The sequence below is a fragment of the Calidris pugnax genome, unplaced genomic scaffold, assembly GCF_001431845.1.
Source record: "Calidris pugnax isolate Ruff unplaced genomic scaffold, ASM143184v1 scaffold95, whole genome shotgun sequence".
Classification (NCBI taxonomy): Eukaryota; Metazoa; Chordata; class Aves; order Charadriiformes; family Scolopacidae; genus Calidris; species Calidris pugnax.
In genome coordinates this window covers 5,686,752-5,703,981 of record NW_015090885.1, presented here as the reverse complement: position 1 = coordinate 5,703,981, position 17,230 = coordinate 5,686,752, and the positions used below count along the sequence as shown (strand labels likewise).

At 42.0% G+C, this 17,230-nt stretch overlaps 1 protein-coding gene across 1 annotated transcript; it reads left to right on the top strand.

The window, feature by feature from the left end:
* Positions 1–8,373: 8,373 nt before the first annotated feature.
* On the top strand, positions 8,374–16,786 carry LOC106891023 (cell surface glycoprotein CD200 receptor 2-like). The gene is made up of 6 exons (XM_014947191.1): positions 8,374–8,499; positions 9,292–9,600; positions 11,027–11,275; positions 13,267–13,362; positions 14,790–14,835; positions 16,145–16,786. Exons 1-6 carry the CDS (start codon positions 8,433–8,435, stop codon positions 16,260–16,262), a joined length of 885 nt encoding a protein of 294 aa, XP_014802677.1. The 5' UTR covers positions 8,374–8,432; the 3' UTR covers positions 16,263–16,786.
* The last annotated feature ends 444 nt before the right edge of the window (positions 16,787–17,230 follow it).

Genomic DNA, 17,230 nt, shown 5'->3' with positions numbered 1-17,230 from the left:
GGTGTGTTTTTTTTTTTTTTTTTTTTTTTTTTTTTTTTGCATCTTATTTCCCTCTCTCTTGCTTGTTTGGTAGTACCTTGTCTCAACTCTTCACACAGCACCTCAGGGCCTTGAATAAGGAGCCAAAAGTCCTGACGTGTGTGTTCTCCCATCCTGGAGGAGGCATTGCTCTGCCCCCCTCTCCTCAGGAGCTTCCACCCTGGGCTGTATTTTAAGCCACTTTGGAAAAATAATAAAATGAAGACCTTTTACCAGCAATGCCCACTATCCCATGACAGCATCAATGTTTGTGGGAGCTTACCTGACTTCATATCACATTTTCCACCTGCAGACCACTGGTCTACAAAAAGGGCAGGCAGTTCAAGCACACAAACCTGAATAAGGACACGCCGTAGGACCGGGCTTCCCCTGGTACTCTACTCCTCTGCATCATACTCCCTCGCATCGAGCATAAAGTCTGCCAGAAGTTCTGCTAGCCAGCTTGCAACACAGGAAAGAAATGGGGTGAGTAGCTTGACTAGAAACCACTGTGGAGAATTTTTCTAAACCGCTAAGTGACGCAAAGCTATAGGTGTTAAGCTGGCTCATAAGAAAAGGAGTTTATGACAGGAAAGAAAACTGTATGGTGAGGAAGGAAACAGGTGAAGCAGAAGCATCCCCTTTGGTTTATTATACTGCACCCAAAGATTGTAGGCAGTGATAAATGCCACCCTGACACTGGTGTCATGACTTTAGTTTGCATTTGACAGGTGGGATGTGTAGATTTTTCCAATATAGATACAGGCTTCTATTTCAGGTATGCTTCCTTATACAACTCATTTGTTCCATTTGATGTAAAAATCACAGAAATAGAAGCTGCTAAAAGAAAACTAATGAGCCTTCTCCTTTGCCATGTGATAACAGTGTGGATTTCATTTGGAAGTGTTGACTAGCTCTAAAACACAGAAGAGGAGAATAGGTTTTCCCTTCCTAAAAAAATAATTATATATATATATAAAACCAGCTTCTATGTAATGAGTCTGAGGAGGACCAAGTATGCAGCTCCTTTAGACTGAAGTAGTTGACTCCTAGCTGAGTCTGTTGGGGGTTCCTGGTACATCTTGCAGGTTTTTCACAGCTCTCCATTGGAGGAGGAAGATGTACTTTTCAGAGAACATCTGCCCTGGGGTGTGAAGGAAGAGGAACAGTGAACAACTGAAGGAGAGAGGCCTGGTAGTCCTGTGTCTCTACCCCTGCTGGGCACTGCCTAAACCATGGTTAGTGATGCTACACCTAAGATTGGCTGATGGGTGAGGAAGGACTACCTGGGGTTTTATTTCTGCCATGCACCAGTTCTTCTGCTATTTCTGTTCTTTTTAAAGTGGGAATTATTTGAGGTTTGCAGCTTCTTTATGTGCAGATTGAGATGCATGGTGCAATTCTGTCACATTTGTCTGTGGCGTGGAAAGCAAATACCTCTGGCTGAAAGATGGAGAGGAAACTTTTGTCTGAGATATCTATCAATTCTTACTGAAGTGTTTTGGGAGCTAAGTGTCCCCCTATAAACCATCACTTTTCTGTTCATCTTTGAATATTTATATAGGAGACCTTTTCTTGGGTCATCCACAGCTCTGAAGGCAGCAATTGTACTTGTGGGTTGTTGGCTCCCAGGTTCTTCCTGGGAAACTGGCAACAAGGTGCAGCAGGATCACAAGAGACAGGAATTAAAGTAGTTAAGGTCATGAATATCTTTGTTGTGATAGATTTGGTTCCTGGGGTATTGGGAATGAGAAGGCCCTGAGGTTAATGACTCCCAAGGGGTAAGGAGATTCTGTAGGGCCAGGAGCAGAAGTTGCTGAGCATGGCCATGCTGGTCCAGTGACTGTGCAATTAGGGGAAAATTATCTACAGTTAAAAAATAAATCCTTTTTCTTCGTGTCTGGAAATTGCAATGTAATTGCCTCTGGACATTTTAACCTGGAAGTGCCAAGTTTTAAAGGCTTCATTATCAGCAGTGCTTCCTCCCATATGTTTGCTGACACTGGTGAGAGCAGCAGATGGTTTATACCTGGGAAAGTCAAGCTGTTAGATACATGGACCAGTTCTTTTTTGCTTTTTTTTCTTTTCTTTTTTTTTTCTCTTTTTTTTCTTTATTTCCCCCATGCAACAGAAAATGTAAAGCAAATGTCCTCTCTCTTTCTGAAAGGAAGAGAACAGGTTACCAAGGGTTGTTCTTGTTCTCATTCATCCTTTGCTCCTACTCTCCATTCCCAACACTGGGTTACAGTGCTTTCTGAAGAGGCTGGCTGCAAGGCAACTACAGATGTAAGGTGTACAACTTGGCTCACGTCATAACTTCACTGGACTAAGCTATTTTCTAGATGGGCTGGTATTAAGAAGGTAAATATTTCTGAGAAGAGAGGATGCCCACCTGCTTTCTTGAGTTACAGCCACTAAAGATAAAAAAAAAAAAAAAAAAAACACAATGGACTAAGCTATTTTCTAGATGGGCTGGTATTAAGAAGGTAAATATTTCTGAGAAGAGAGGATGCCCACCTGCTTTCTTGAGTTACAGCCACTAAAAAAAAAAAAAAAAAAAAAAAAAGCCAGAAAAAATACTTAGCTGCTGTATGGCATTTTTTTTCCTCTGGGCAAAAGGCCCCACTTTGTTGAAATGCTAATATTAGTATTATTCTAAATATTAATATCTCACTGAATTCAACACAAAGACACTGCAAACCTTTGCCCTGCTGTGGTGGAAGCTTCAAAGCTGTTTATCCTCATGTGGATGTTACCAAAACAGTGTAATTTTACTGTTGTTTAGTATGACTTGTTCATAATTGTTTTGAGAGCGCCTTCTACTAGGTTAGTTCTCTCCCCTTCAGAAAGCCATCTACCCTCTGTTTCCCAGTTTGTAGCAAAAGCTTTGCAGTTTTACATATTTGGAATGGAAAAAAACGGGCTCATGAACTAGATGGATTAAAGCTTGCAGCTATAAACCACCTGTGGCTTCCACTGATGCCAGCAAGTGTAGGACAAATAGGGAGCCTGAGCAGAAAATGCACTGTGGAGGCACAGCTTCTCCAGCCACTAACAGTGCTACCCATCTTCTGCTGTGCCAGTACAGGGCTTCATGGATGTGTTTTCAAGGCTAGGGTACATTTCAGAGAACAAATACACGAGGAGGCTATAAAATCAAACCAAAGGTCCAGTAGCCCAGTAGTGTTTGCAGTGGCCAGCTGCAGATGTTTAAGGAAGACGGTAAGGAACAGAGCAAGCACACAACCTCTCCTCTGCCCCAAAACTTTTCAGTTTCTGACAATGAACAGCTTGGGGGATATCTACCTGCTACCCCTTTTGATATGATTTATCTTCTCCCCAGGGCATTCAGGCTTCCTATATTTTGTAACTTCATTCCCAGTGGAGGGACTAGAGGTATTCCCAGGAGAGGACCATTGCTCGGGAGCAGCAGGGGCAGCAGCTGAGCTGAATCTGTCCCCTGAGCGGGGACTGCAGGCTGCTCCCAGACCTGGTGGAAAACTCTTCACAAGTAGTGAGCAGGCAGCACAAAAATAGCCCAGGGCCTGGCCCCTGAGATACACGTGGAATGCAGACTCATGGACACATCTGCTGCTTCATTTCTTCAGGTAACTCTTATGACTCAGATGGCTAGCGGCTCGTGTTAAAATTTGGAGGAGAAATGGGAAAGCCTCTAAAATTGCCATTTGGATTGCTCTGGTTATATATTGCAAACGCCTTACTGGTAGATAACTCCAGCATCCAGGGCTTCCCATGCTCAGAAGGACAGCTAAAAGTGGAGGCTGACCTGGGGATGTTGAAAATACGACATAAGCAGCATCTCTCACTTCAGAAAAGGTGTTGGCTGCCCGCAGGCTTCTGAGTAGGTTGCTGTGTAGTTGGCAAGTATTCAGTGTAAAGGTTCCTGGCCTCCCGAGATGACAGCCAGCCCTGCGTAGGGTGCAAGGACTCACACCTGCAGAAATCATGCCTCCCCCTGAGAGCGGAGTGACAGAGGAGCGTGGCTTTGAGGAAAGGCTTTGGTGGTGAGATGGAAACATCAAATGCCTTGTAGGGGATGGTGCTGCTGCATGAAGGCTCTGACCATTGAAAATGTGGGTTTGGATTGTAAGTGATGTAGCCTTGCTTTGAATAGTCAGCCTTTGCTGTCACCTTATCCTTGCACAAGAAGTGGGAGAGCTGCCAGAGCTGCGTGCAACTGCTTACTCTTCTTGCTGTCCTTTCCAGCCTTCCCCTGCCCAAAGACATCAGGTGTTATAGAGAACAGACTTCTGAGGCGGGGTCTTCTCTACCCTTTGAAATGTGCTTCTGCTGCAAAGGAGAGCCATATTTTGCTGAGTTAAGCATGGCAATGTGTATGTCACATATTGGTTATATTTTAAAAAGTTGTGTTGATGACTGATGCCCTGATTGATACCGGGTTCTTTATCATCTGCACCTTTTCCTCCCTCAGATGGTGTTAACATGTATTTTCATTGTGTTGGACTTCTATTTATCTGATTTTAAGTTGGTGCTATACATAGCTCAAGGCTTGTAGCTTTTGTTTGATGTGTAATAGCAGACAATTTAAAGTTGTGGTTTGCTCTTCATGTCATAAAGCAGTTTGTTTTCCTAGTTTTAACTGTGTCACCTGCTCTTCAGGGGACTGTACAACCAAGTGTTTTTTATATTTCACTGAGCTCTTTCAGAGAGGGAAGAAGCTATGTCTGTCTTTGAGACAAATCAGCTGGCTGTTCAGGTCTCAGGAGCACCAATGAAAAGAAATTAATGAACCGTTCAGCTGAGAACAGGGACTATTTGAGATGGACAGTCCTAAGCTGAGGTAGGTAGTCCTGAGGTAGTCCCAAACTTCTTTGCAACTATATCCGGGCTCCTCATGTGGATGGGGGAGCTCCAGGTACGCCTCTGCAGTTCCCTGGTGGGCAGGAGCCACCCCATCAGCAGCCACCAGGAGTGGCCTCCACGCTGGACCGGCTGCGTGCGCTGACGTCTCTCTACTCATCCTCAGGACAGCGAGTGTCAGAAGACCAGAGCACGCTGGCACTCCTGCTGTTCATCTCCCATGCTCCTGTGGCCGGAGGGCTCTTCTCCAGGCTGGCGACGAGGTAACTTTTCTCCAGCCTCAGCGTTCATTGGGATGAATCCGAGTGAGAGCGGTGCTGCTCCCCGGCTGGAAGGCTGAGGCCAATGGAAGAGTGACGCACATTCTGCATGGTGTTTTGCCAGCCACCGCCGTCAAGGCTGAGTAAAAATTTTAATTTATTTTAATCTAGTTATTGAGGCATTTTAATTCCATCAAAGGAAATAACACAAGACAATCTACAAATATTCATTTGCTACTTTTAGGTGAATTTGATTCAGCTGTGCTTGGTTTCTCCTTTTTGGGTTTGACTCTGAGACTTACTTCTCGCTTACAGGCACGAGTATTCGAGGATTGTGAACCTTAAAAATTGCAGTCTAAATTCTGCATTTCGTACATGAATATTTAAACAGAGTAATAGAATCTGTCCTTTCTGTAAGGCCCTGTTTTTAATCATTAATGCCTGTTCTTTTGAGCAAATAAACCTCATATATGAGACTTGCATGCATTTTAAAAAAAGATACATCTCTGGGATAAGTTCCAATATGACAATATTCTGGTTATGAATATTTATAGATCCATCAAAATTGGTGAATACTGAATTTTCTGATGAACATTGTGGAGGGTTTTTTTTAATACTTTTCTTTTGAAAGAGACTGAAAAATTATTTGCAAATTGGGTCAAATTCAGTACATAGTTCTGGTCAAAAAGCATCTTTTTTATTTTTTTCTTAAAAATACTTTTCAAACTTTTTGATTGAAAGCAACTTTTTCATGCATAATTTATCCAAATTGCAAAAAACCACAAACCACCCAAACCCTTTGACAGTATTGCATAACACGAAACAAAACAAACTATTTCATTTGTGGCAAAGATTTTAAGCGAACAAAAATTATATTTGGGAGTTTTTTAATGTAAGAGTTATGTTGCCTGTTGCATGTTAGGAGCAGAATACTGATCAATGTGGCTGCCCTGGTGTTATTTCCAGGTTGCAATGACAGTTTTTCATCCAGATGCATCAGTGTTTTGTTAGAACTGTGAAGAAAACCATCAGGCTGTTGTCCGAATTTGCATACGTATCACATTGTGTTTAAGAAAGTACTATTGCCCCTTGCACTCGGGCTCACGAATGTGGCAGCATTTGTTCTTTCTGTGCCACAAGTATGGCAATGTTTTTTTTTTTTTTTTTTTCTGTGCACCAGGTGTCCTCACTCGGTATGTTTTACATTGAAGATGAAATTTTTAATGAAACAAACTATTTCATTTGTGGCAAAGATTTTAAGCGAACAAAAATTATATTTGGGAGTTTTTTAATGTAAGAGTTATGTTGCCTGTTGCATGTTAGGAGCAGAATACTGATCAATGTGGCTGCCCTGGTGTTATTTCCAGGTTGCAATGACAGTTTTTCATCCAGATGCATCAGTGTTTTGTTAGAACTGTGAAGAAAACCATCAGGCTGTTGTCCGAATTTGCATACGTATCACATTGTGTTTAAGAAAGTACTATTGCCCCTTGCACTCGGGCTCACGAATGTGGCAGCATTTGTTCTTTCTGTGCCACAAGTTGGCAATTTTTTTTTTTTTTTTTTCTTCTGTGCACCAGGTGTCCTCACTCGGTATGTTTTACATTGAAGATGAAATTTTTAATGCTGCGTAATTGAAGCCTTTAACTTCTACAGTAATAGATGTCAGATGAGGATTTAGGTTTCTGTGTGCCCAGTGAACCCTGGCTGCCTTTCCTCCACCTCTCAGCACATACTGAGAGGTGTGCTTAAATATGGGTGTGAACAGTATGTGATCTAAATAGCCCAGAAGGAAAGCCCTGTTGCAACACATAGGACATTTTTGAATCAACCGTTTTTCAAAGACATTAGTTTGGCTGGTGAGGACTGGGTTTTGGACTTGGGAATGAAAGCAACGTATCAGTATTTCCCATGGGATGGAAACACAATTTTCCAGTCATCTCTAGCTGAGGGTGACTGATTCAGAAAGTAAAAGATTAAAGAGATACGAATGACGGTATAAAGGAGAGAATGACAAAAGGTTTACCAAGAAGACGCGGAGGCAAGTGATGAAAACCAAGATAGCTTTATGGGCAGGCTACAGGGACCCTCAAGATAAAAGTGCGGCCACTGATTTCCGACAGTAACATCAGAAAATGTCAGTCAGGTGTGGCGACCATAGCGTTGTGCAAACAGGCATACCCTCCAAGACCTCAGCTTTGTCCCCGGCTGGTTGGGGGCACAGCAGTGCAATGGTGGTGAACCTTTCAGCTGTGGCAGAAGCAGCATGAGTACCTATTGCAGTAGGGTGCTCCTCCTTCAGACCTGAGCAGAAGAGCTTGGGAGCCTGACTGTGGGAATACAAAGGAATATTTTTCAGTACAGCGTAGTGCAAGTTTGCCAGGCCAAATTAGGATCATTTATGTATGATATCTGACTGTAGAAGAAAGTATTGGTGATGTTCTTAGCCAAATCCATGTTCAAGCAACAGCTGATTGCGTTTACATCAAAATTCTCTACCGATAACCATATATATTTTGATTGGAAAGCTTTTGGATACCATGGAGTTCTGTGGTTTTGTGTGAGCCAGAAAACAATGTGTTGGAATGACAGCACTGCCTCAGTCTTACCAATTGACTGCTGATCTTTTGCCAAAAAGGAGGTAACCATTTATAAAATATGGTTTGTTAAAAAGTATATATAGTTGTAGAATAGCACAAGTTACTAGATACATTTTTAGTTCACTGTATCTATGAAAGCAGGAAACAAACTCACATGTTTTTGATCTCTTGCAGCAGGACGGTTGCCCTTTTTGTTCTACTACAGAAGTGGGGTTACCCTTCAAGAGATTAAAAGCACGCAAGGGTTAGGAATCATTCCTTTGTCAAATAGTTGATGAAGTCCAGATCCTGAATTTTCCTAGCCATGCATTTACCTTGATTTTTTCAGTCAGAATTGTAATGTGTGCATGTTTGCTCTTGCAAAACCTTTTTTTTTCCATGTTCTGCAAGTAAGTCTATGAAGTTGCAAGGAGAGGTCTGTAGCTATCTTTGTGCTAGCTAGCTGGACATGAATAATGAGCAACTAGAGTTTCCTGTAAAATGCTATCAGAGATTCTGGATTTTTAAAACTTGTTTGTAAACAGTAGTGGCTAGGTTTTTTTTATTTTCAAAACCCTTTTTGCTTTACTTCCTGATATTTATTTTAAATTTTTGCTTTCAAAGGAAAAAGAGGTTTTAGTATGTGTTCTCTTTAAATGAATTTGCACAACAATTTGTAACATCCCATTTTCTTTGCTTTCACTTTCTGCAGTGCCGGTTCCTTTTGCTAAGGATGGCTCAGACATGGGCAGTTCTGGCTGCATTCCTTTTCTTGCTAATCAATCTAATTGAAGGGCCAGGTAAGTGAGAAAGATCTAAAACTACATGCAGTGCTCTCTGGTACTGTGTTTTTCAAACTGACTGATACATTGAAACTTTGCAGTTGACCAGGGGAAGCTCTCCTTGTTGTGTGAACGTGAAGCTGGCAAAATAATCATGTGCCTTACAGAGTGGCACGGGGTGATGTATCTGACAGGAATCCAACACAGATCACCTGAAGACCGACCTCCTGTTCAACTGGGGCAATATCAGGAGAGCTAAGATTTCTGGTAGAAAAGGGATCTATGTATGTCCCTTAGTAAACGTGCCTTGTGAACTACTGCACCAAGTGATCTTAGGTTTTAACCTTGTTAGAGGTGTATGTTCCACTGCTATCCCCAGGCTTTCTTGCTCTTTAAACAACATGCTTAATGCAATAACACAATAATTGTTCAAAAAAGTAGTTTCCTTTCCCTTAAGGGTGAATCTTGCCCTCCCCCTCAGTTTTTCAAAGCCCACGTTAAAGCGACAGAAATCTGTTGCCTAAAATAAGATGGAGAACTTGCAGCTCATCAGCATGCATCACGTACCTGCACAGTGTCCACAGCAGAAAGGCACAACCTCCACTGCATTTCCAGATTTCAAAGAGTGACAGCAGGAAGCTGTACCTGGAAATTGAATACTACTTATATGTGTCTGCTCAGGGCAATGGGATCCCAAGACTGTCAGCACACTAAGAAGTAGAAAGTTTTAAGTGTGATGAAGCCAAGAGTTTTCTGTGCTTTAATGATGGCTGTAGCATCATTTTTCATGTCTTTTTTCTTCTTATGTAGCTTACAAGGCGGTGAATGTGGAGGCTGGTCATGAGGCTGTGCTGAGTTGCCCTGACGTCTCCAAGATGCCTTTGCTGCTGGTGACGTGGAAGATGAAATGCAGCGCTTGCTGCCTGTTGGCTTATAGAAGTGATCGCAAAGAGACAAAGAAGCTAAACTGCAGTGAGAGGATGATGTGGAAATATTCACCTGACAATAACCCTGCTCTTCGTATTTACCCTGTGAACCTTGGTGATGAGGGAAATTACAGCTGTGAAATTGTCAACGATTCAGGGAATTTTCTTCTTTTCTCTTCTCTGACTGTAATAGGTAAGACACGCCTTGTGGTTTTGTTTGGGTTTTTTTGGTTTTTTTGGGGGGGAGTCTTTTTTTTTTTCCTGTGCATGAGTAGATCAAAATGATTTGATTTGATGGTAAAAGACCAAATTAATTTTGGATACATACTGAAATTGAAAACAGAGGTAAGCTGATTTAGCCTGGCTATTAGCCTGGGAAAAAAAAAACAACCATGAGGAGTTACACAATAGGACTTGGCTGTTCTATGGAGAAATAATCTGGGGGTTTTGTGTTTTGTTTTTTTAACAACTTCTGATTCACAGACAGGTTTTTAAATGCACAAATCCAGCAGTCTCCATAGTTTCTGAGAGAGTTCCTTAGGTGTAACATGGGGTTTGAATGTTGTGTGAATGTTCATGCAACCAGGAGTATAAACTCTTGGTTAAGTTAATGAAAGAAGATATCATAAATATTGCTGCTATAATTAGAGCAATAGGATGCTGAACCAAAATTCCTAATGAGATCAATGTGTGTTTTTTCTGGGTAATAGCTGAATAGGAAGGAAGGAAAACTTGACACTATTATGACACTGTCTGGAAATATTCCACTCTTCCAGAAATACTGAGAGCTGTTTATAAGACTGCATCACTAAAATAAAATGAAATGAGTCTATTTTCAACATAGGCAGGAATAAAAGAATGTTAGGAAACATAATGAACATATCAAATCATCTTTTTCAGGTAGTCAGGTAAACTGTCTCTAGGTTTCCATAAATTTAAAAAACCCAAAACAATATAGGAAGAGATTTTGTGTTCTGGCCGTATTGATTAAGCCTTCCGAATATAACTAAAAATTACAGGAAATGAACTTTGGAATTCTATAGTTGCTATTATTAATTTTTGCCATGTGACTTTTTTGTTCTTCCTTGCAGGGTCTTGCCTTTCTGATAATGGCTTGGGTACTGTCCTAGCCATTGGCTGTTTTGTGAACTGCAGAATATGAGTTATTGGACTTTAGGCAGAACAGTTTTGTCTAATTCCTTCTTTATTTCCCTACTGCTAAATTCTTGATTCTACCTACCCAATCTCCTAAATATTCTAGCAAGAGCTTCAGCAAGCTGTGTTTTCTTCAGTAGGTGCATGCTGTACTTACAAGTCTTCATTTAATCCACCCCTCTCTGTCACCTAATCTTCTCCTGTTACTACTGTAGCCACCTTTTGGAAAACATGAGGCTGCAGTTCTTTTAGATGCAGGTAGCTCATTTTGGAGATATTCACCTTGGACTTTTTGGTGTATTTTTTTTCTGTAAACATTGTTGATGCTGATACTCCAAATAATTTTAAAATCTCCTGAATTGGTCATGCAAACTGAAAAATAGCACCTATTTTTCAGTTTCTTAGTTGGTGATTTTATTCTGGACCAGAAATAATGGTTGTGGCTTTTTTTTTCTTCTCTGTAGTCCCTCCTACAGTGACTTTGACCTGTGACAAGAACAGGGTGGCTGCCTGTCAGGCGTCTGCTGGAAAGCCAGCTGCTGACATCTCCTGGATCCCTGCAAGTAATCAAAGCACCGAGGAAGAAGTCCGCCACCCCAATGGGACAGTGACCAGAGTGAGCTACGTAGGCTGGGTCAACAGCACGCTTCCCTCTGTCACCTGCCTGGTTACCCACCCAGCTACAAACCAGACTCTGTCCCTAGACCTGCCATGTAAATAACATTGCTCTTTAATTGCTCTTCATTGTGCTCTTGGGCTTCTTTGAACTGTTCTGTGCAGCTGTTCCCACTGAACGCCAGGGCTCTGCAGATGGCTTAGTGGGGTTATAAGCCGAAGTCCTAGTGCACGTTGATAGAGAAATTAATATTTTTGAATTAGTGAGTTGAAAACAAATGTTTTGTGGCATTGTATGGAGAAGCTTTCAGTGCATGCTTCTTTCTATTCCTGTTCTGTTTTACAAGAGTTCCTCGTTCTGCTTTTGGTGGGTTGACCTTGGCTGGTCACCAGGTGCCCACTAAGTGGCTCTGTCATTCCCTCTCTTCAACCAGGCAAGGGGAGAAAAATATGAGAAAAAGCTTATGGGTTGGGAAAAGGACAGGGAGGTTACTCACCAATTACTGTCACAGGCAAAACAGACTCAACTTGGGGAAATTAATTTAATTTATTGCCAATCACATCAAAGTTGGATAGTGAGAAATAGGAACGAATCTAAAAGCATCTTTCCCTCACCCCTCCCTTCTTCCCAGGCTCAGCTTCACTCCCAGCTTCTCTACCTCCTCCCCCGAGTGGCACAAGGGGATGGGGGTTGCTGTCAGTTCATAACACTTTGTCTGTGCTGCTCCTTCCTCCTCACACACTTTCCCTGCTACAACATGGGGTCCCACCCACAGGAAACAGTCCTTCATGAACTTCTTCAATGTGGGTCATTCCCACGGGCTACAGTTCTTCATGAACTGCTCCAGCTCGGATGGACTTCCACAGGGTGAAGTCCATCAGGAACAGGCTGCTCCAGTGTGGGTCCCCCATGGGGTCACAGGTCCTTGCCAGCAACCTGCTGCAGCACTGGAGCTCTCCACTGGGTCACAGCTTCCTCCGGAGCACATCCACTGGCTGTAGCATGGACCTCCATGGGCTGAAGGTGGATATCTGCTCCACTGTGGTCCTCCATAGGTTGCAAGGGGACAGCCTGCTTCTTCATGGTCTTCACCACAGGCTGCAGGGGAATCTCTGCACTGGTGCTTGGAGCACTGCTTCCTCCTCCTTCTTCACTGACCTTGGTGTAGGCAGAGTTGTTTCTCTGTCATGTTATCACTCCTCTCTCCCAGCTGCTGTTGCACAGCAGTTTTAACCCCTTCTTAAATATGTTATCACAGAGGTGCTACCAGCACTGCTGCCTGGCTCAGCTTTGGCCGCCGGCAGATCTGTCTTGGAGCTGGCTGACATTGGCTCTGTTGGACATGGGTGCAGCTTCTGGCATCTCACAGAAGCAAACCTCCCCACCACCAAAACCTTGCCATGCAAACCCAAGACACTGCTTCAGTGACCTTTTTAATCACTGATGACAGAAAAGTTGCTTTCAGCAGCTGCTGTGATACAGCTCATTGATTTTTGATGTGAAGCTTTGAACCCCTGAAGCTGAATTTTGTCCAGCTTCCCACAGTGGTGATGGGCTGGAGAAAAAATCCTTGGAGAATGTCTGTCTGTGACTTTCAAGTGATCTTTCCCAGGGCCAAAGGTAGTAAAGGGTAATATTCAGCTTCTCATCTGGCTGTGCTGGATCTATTGGAAGTCTATTCCAGTAGGACTTGCAAGAACAGCTGACTGAGTGCTCATATCACCAAAATATCTCAGTAGAGCCACGAAGGGCAGAGGTCAGGGTAGACCAGTCATTCATAACAGCAATTTGCAGGGATGGCTGGTCAGTTCTGTTGTTACAGGGCTAATATCATTTGAAGACAAGAAGGCTGTGCAGGCAGCAGAGTTGAAAATGAAGGTGTGTTTATGCACACAAATGACTGGGCATGTGAGGCGGCTTCCTATTGCTCATTGGCATCCAGTCATCTCATCTGTGTCTCTTGGCTCATTTTAGCTATAGGGGTGGAGGATCAGCTTTCTCCTCTGGTTAAGGGGAGGAAGTAACATCATGTAGTTGGTGGATACTGATGTCTAGCTATGTAACTAGCTTTCTTTTCTCATCTCTCAGGCAATGCCCCCAGGCTTCCCTATCTCCTGATAGAAGGACTTGCAAGTTTTGCTGCTGTTAGTGGTGTGATTTTATGCTTGATTTTGGGGTACAGAGGTAAGTCATTTGATGACTCTGAAATATATTAGAATTCCATTGCTGACTAAGTGCAGGTACAAGGACATGTACTTTATTGCTGAATGTGGGGTGGGAGGCAAAGATTGAAGAAAATGTCCATATATGATGCATTGTCCTTTTGGAAAAGTCCTAATAAAATAAGGGGTGGAACTTTAAAACAAGTCCGGAGTTCTGTAAGAGCCACAGTTATTATGATGTTAATGCATTATAAATATGTCAGGGAGTCATCCAGGGCGAAAATGATTCTTTCTGAGAGTAGGGTAGGTTTTGAGTTTTTAGAATTATTTTGATTGTTCTGCATTTACCAACATAAAATTCTATGCATAAGAATGACAGTTCACAAACTAGTCTACTGGCTAGACACAAACAACTTCTATCAGGAATCAGAAGTTGTCCCTTGAGCAAGTGTAAGAATAGGCCAAATCTACATACTTCCCTCTGCTACGCTAGCAGTGTCTCACGCTGTATAGATTTCATTGACACTGGGCCAGGTTCATACTGAATAATTTGATACTGAGAACTCAGATGATGGTTTGCTACTCTTGGAGTCGAGTTAGGACGGCTGTGATGGACTATGAAGGGAGCAGAAGCCCAAGAAGAGGTTTAAAATGGGAGGAAGAGAGAATAGCAGGCTGAAGGCAAGAGGGCTTTCAGGAGAGCAGGAGATGAAGCAGTGGGAGAAGGCAATGCAGAAGCAGCTGAACTGTAAACGGAGGGGACTTGCAGAGAATCAGAGCACCTGATTTACTCTCCTCCATTGCCTCAGAGCTGCTCTAGCTTTACTGCTTCTCTTGGGTTTCTTCTTTGTGCTCAATGTCTTTCAGATTATTCCGCATACGTTGGGCATATTATAATGCAGATATATTTCATGAACCAGGTCTCAATGAATGGGGTGAAAGAGGGCTGGCAAGAGGGGACAATGAGGGGAGGCGTGCTCTCAACAAAAGCAGAGAAGATAGGCTGAGGAAAAGAAAAGACAGGAAAAGGAAACAGAAGGACAGTTGTCCTCTGCAGTGGCAGCACTGACCGGTGCTTGCAGCAGTTTGATGGGAGCCTGTCCCTGTCACAGAGCGACACGTGTCTTTGGGGCAGGTGAGGAGAGGAGATATTGTGCTCAGAGAGCTTCCTTGGCCCAGTGTGTCCCTGCAGAACTGAGGAAAAATACACCTAACTGAGTCAATTCAGTCATGTCTCCCAGGTTGACCAAAAGTTTCAATGAGGGGAAAAATAAAACAGCAGTGTGTTTAAGAGCAGGTCATAAAAAATAGGAACTTAACCTATGAGTGTAACTGTATTTTGAATAAAGTCTTTTAACAGCTGAGGGCAGCTAAAAGCGAACTCTAGACATAACAACTGGGCACCTTGCCCCATCAACCCATTTTAATTCCCTGACATCTTACTTTCAGCTTTCAGGTTACGTAAATTAACACGTGGGTCAGCAGCACCATCACAGTAAGTGAGCTTTTTTTTTTTTCATGTGTGTGCGCTTTGCAATATTTTGTGTATTCTTCACGAAAACATGCAATTTCATTGCAACCTGTCTGTTCTGACAAAACTCCCACTTACCTCTGTGTATCCTGGGAGGGGGGAAGGAGAAACAGCATATCTGGGAGAGTGTCTATTGTTTGGATGTCCCTGTCTTCATGTGTTTTCAGAGTATCTAAGTAACTGTTTAAGCACTGGATTGAGAGAGGTGTAGTGCATTTCCTGCCTCAGAATACTATAAATTGCATTTACAATGCCAGTAGGTAGGCTGAATTTTAAATGTCCCAAAAGTTAATGACTTTACATTTTTGTTTCACAGAGTAATCTGATCTTTTGCTTAAGAATGTGTATTGCCCTTGATGGTAGAAACCTGCCTGGTCAAAGATCGAATAAAAACAGACACACATTTACAATGAGGGAAAAGCGTGCACTTCCATATGTTGTATTAGAGACAAACACAGCTATGAAACTTTAATCTTTGAAGTTGTAGATCAAACACTCAGAAGCTAGGAAACAGCAGTGATAAATTTGCCACTGCAATTTTTATTTCCCCTCGAATTCCAGTGTGTCATGATACGTATTTAACAGCACGATAATATGCTGCTATTTCCTCAGGGCTTCTGCGTCATTTAATGCACACTGAAAGAGCAATTATTTAATGTTTTGTTTTCTGCTCACGGCTAAATTAATGGCCGCGTGCCTTGTTTGTTGCAAACTAGTCAAACAGTGCTCTGAAGTTAGAGTGATTAATTTACTGATATGCTTTTCTACGGCATTTGGGACAATTTGACTGACAGAGCGGGAGTTGTAGAGATTAAAGTTGAAAGCTTCCAGTAATTTTAGGTACCTAAATTGGATTGCCTGTGGCCTGCCTGGTTTTTTCAGAGACGTTAGCAGTGTTCATTATCATCTACTTTGCTGAAAATACCAACATTTCAAAATTTGTTTTCAATCACAAGAAAAGATTCAAAGACTGCAGTAGTTGCATCTAGTGGGAGGTGTCCCTGCCCATGGCAGTGGTGTTGGAACTTGATGATCTCTAAGATCCCTTCCAACTCTAACCGTTCTATGATTCTATCTCTGTCAGTTCAGGTTTCACCTTCTGTGCCTTACCCTGTTGCTTGCAGAGCTTAGAGAAATAACTTCACACTTCTTTTGCAAAAGTAATGTTACCTACCATGTTTCTTTTGATCTTTTTTTTGTTGTTGTTTGGTATGGTGATTCCACAAAATTCTACAATGTAACATAATGGTACATGTTTTTGTTTATATTGCAGACTAAGAACTTCAAGTCCATACCCTCAAGTAACAAAACAGAAGCAGCCGACCTCCCTGTCTTATCAAGAGAGTATCTATCAGAATTACAATCCAAAATCGATATATATGAACTACTAACAGTGCAGGCACAAGCAGTCTAGTACCAGCTCAGCTACTAATGACACTCATTTACTTGAACTTGTACTTCAACTAACAACAAATCTCAGACCTTGCCGCATAGCAGGCCAACAGAACACTCAAAACTACCCTGCAGAAGCCTTTGCTTTTCCTGACTGAAGACACTGGGAGAGAGCACCCTGTTTTTGTAAATTATTTCTCTCTTTCTCTACAGATCAGCTCTTGAAACATTTGAAATTTTTAAAGGAAGAGCTGGGGAAATACATATCTGAATTTTGTTTGAAAATGAACTCTGAACTATGTGCTGTCTTCTCCCAAATCAATAACTGACATATCTCTATGCCACAGTAACAGACCGATGGTGAATATATAGCACTTCTTTCCATTTTCACAACTGCATTCTCTTTTCAATTTTGTGGTAGAAACCAAGAAGTGACACAGGGGACCCCAAAACATAGAAGGTCAAAGGAACATGTCCAGCAGAAATGCAGAAACAGAAGAGGTTTTTCTTGCTGGATATATTACATGTGGCAGATGACAATCTGGTATTTGTCATCTTTGTTTATTTTTTATTTTTTAATGTACTTCATTTTCAATTAAACTTTCTGTTTGCATTAATAATAGAATAAAACAATTTTACAATTGAAATTGCACTTGATATGGAAATGAGAAATAGCAATGGGCAATTTTCTAAGATTCATTTTAAAGTAAATGTGCAAATATTTACCTAGATGGTTTCTGGGGCTATTTGGGTAAATGTTTATTGACTGGTTTCTTAGAAGCTGAGATCACAGCATGGTTTTACTGAGAAGAGAAGTGTTAAATTATGAAAAATGCAGGTGGTGTGTTGGTTTAAAACAAACAAAAAAAACTCTAACCGAAACATTTATTTCTTCTCATGCTTATTCCCTCAAGCCGAATTCCCCCTAGTTGGTCATTAATTTCAGTTTTCATCCATCAGATTTGCC

Coding starts and splice junctions, on each gene's coding strand:
- LOC106891023 (XM_014947191.1), top strand. CDS start 8,433: ATGGCTCAGACATGGGCAGTTCTGGCTGCATTCCTTTTCTTGCTAATC. Junction 11,276..13,266: donor TCTGTCCCTAGACCTGCCAT/GTAAATAACATT, acceptor CTCATCTCTCAG/GCAATGCCCCCAGGCTTCCC. Junction 13,363..14,789: donor CTTGATTTTGGGGTACAGAG/GTAAGTCATTTG, acceptor TCTTACTTTCAG/CTTTCAGGTTACGTAAATTA.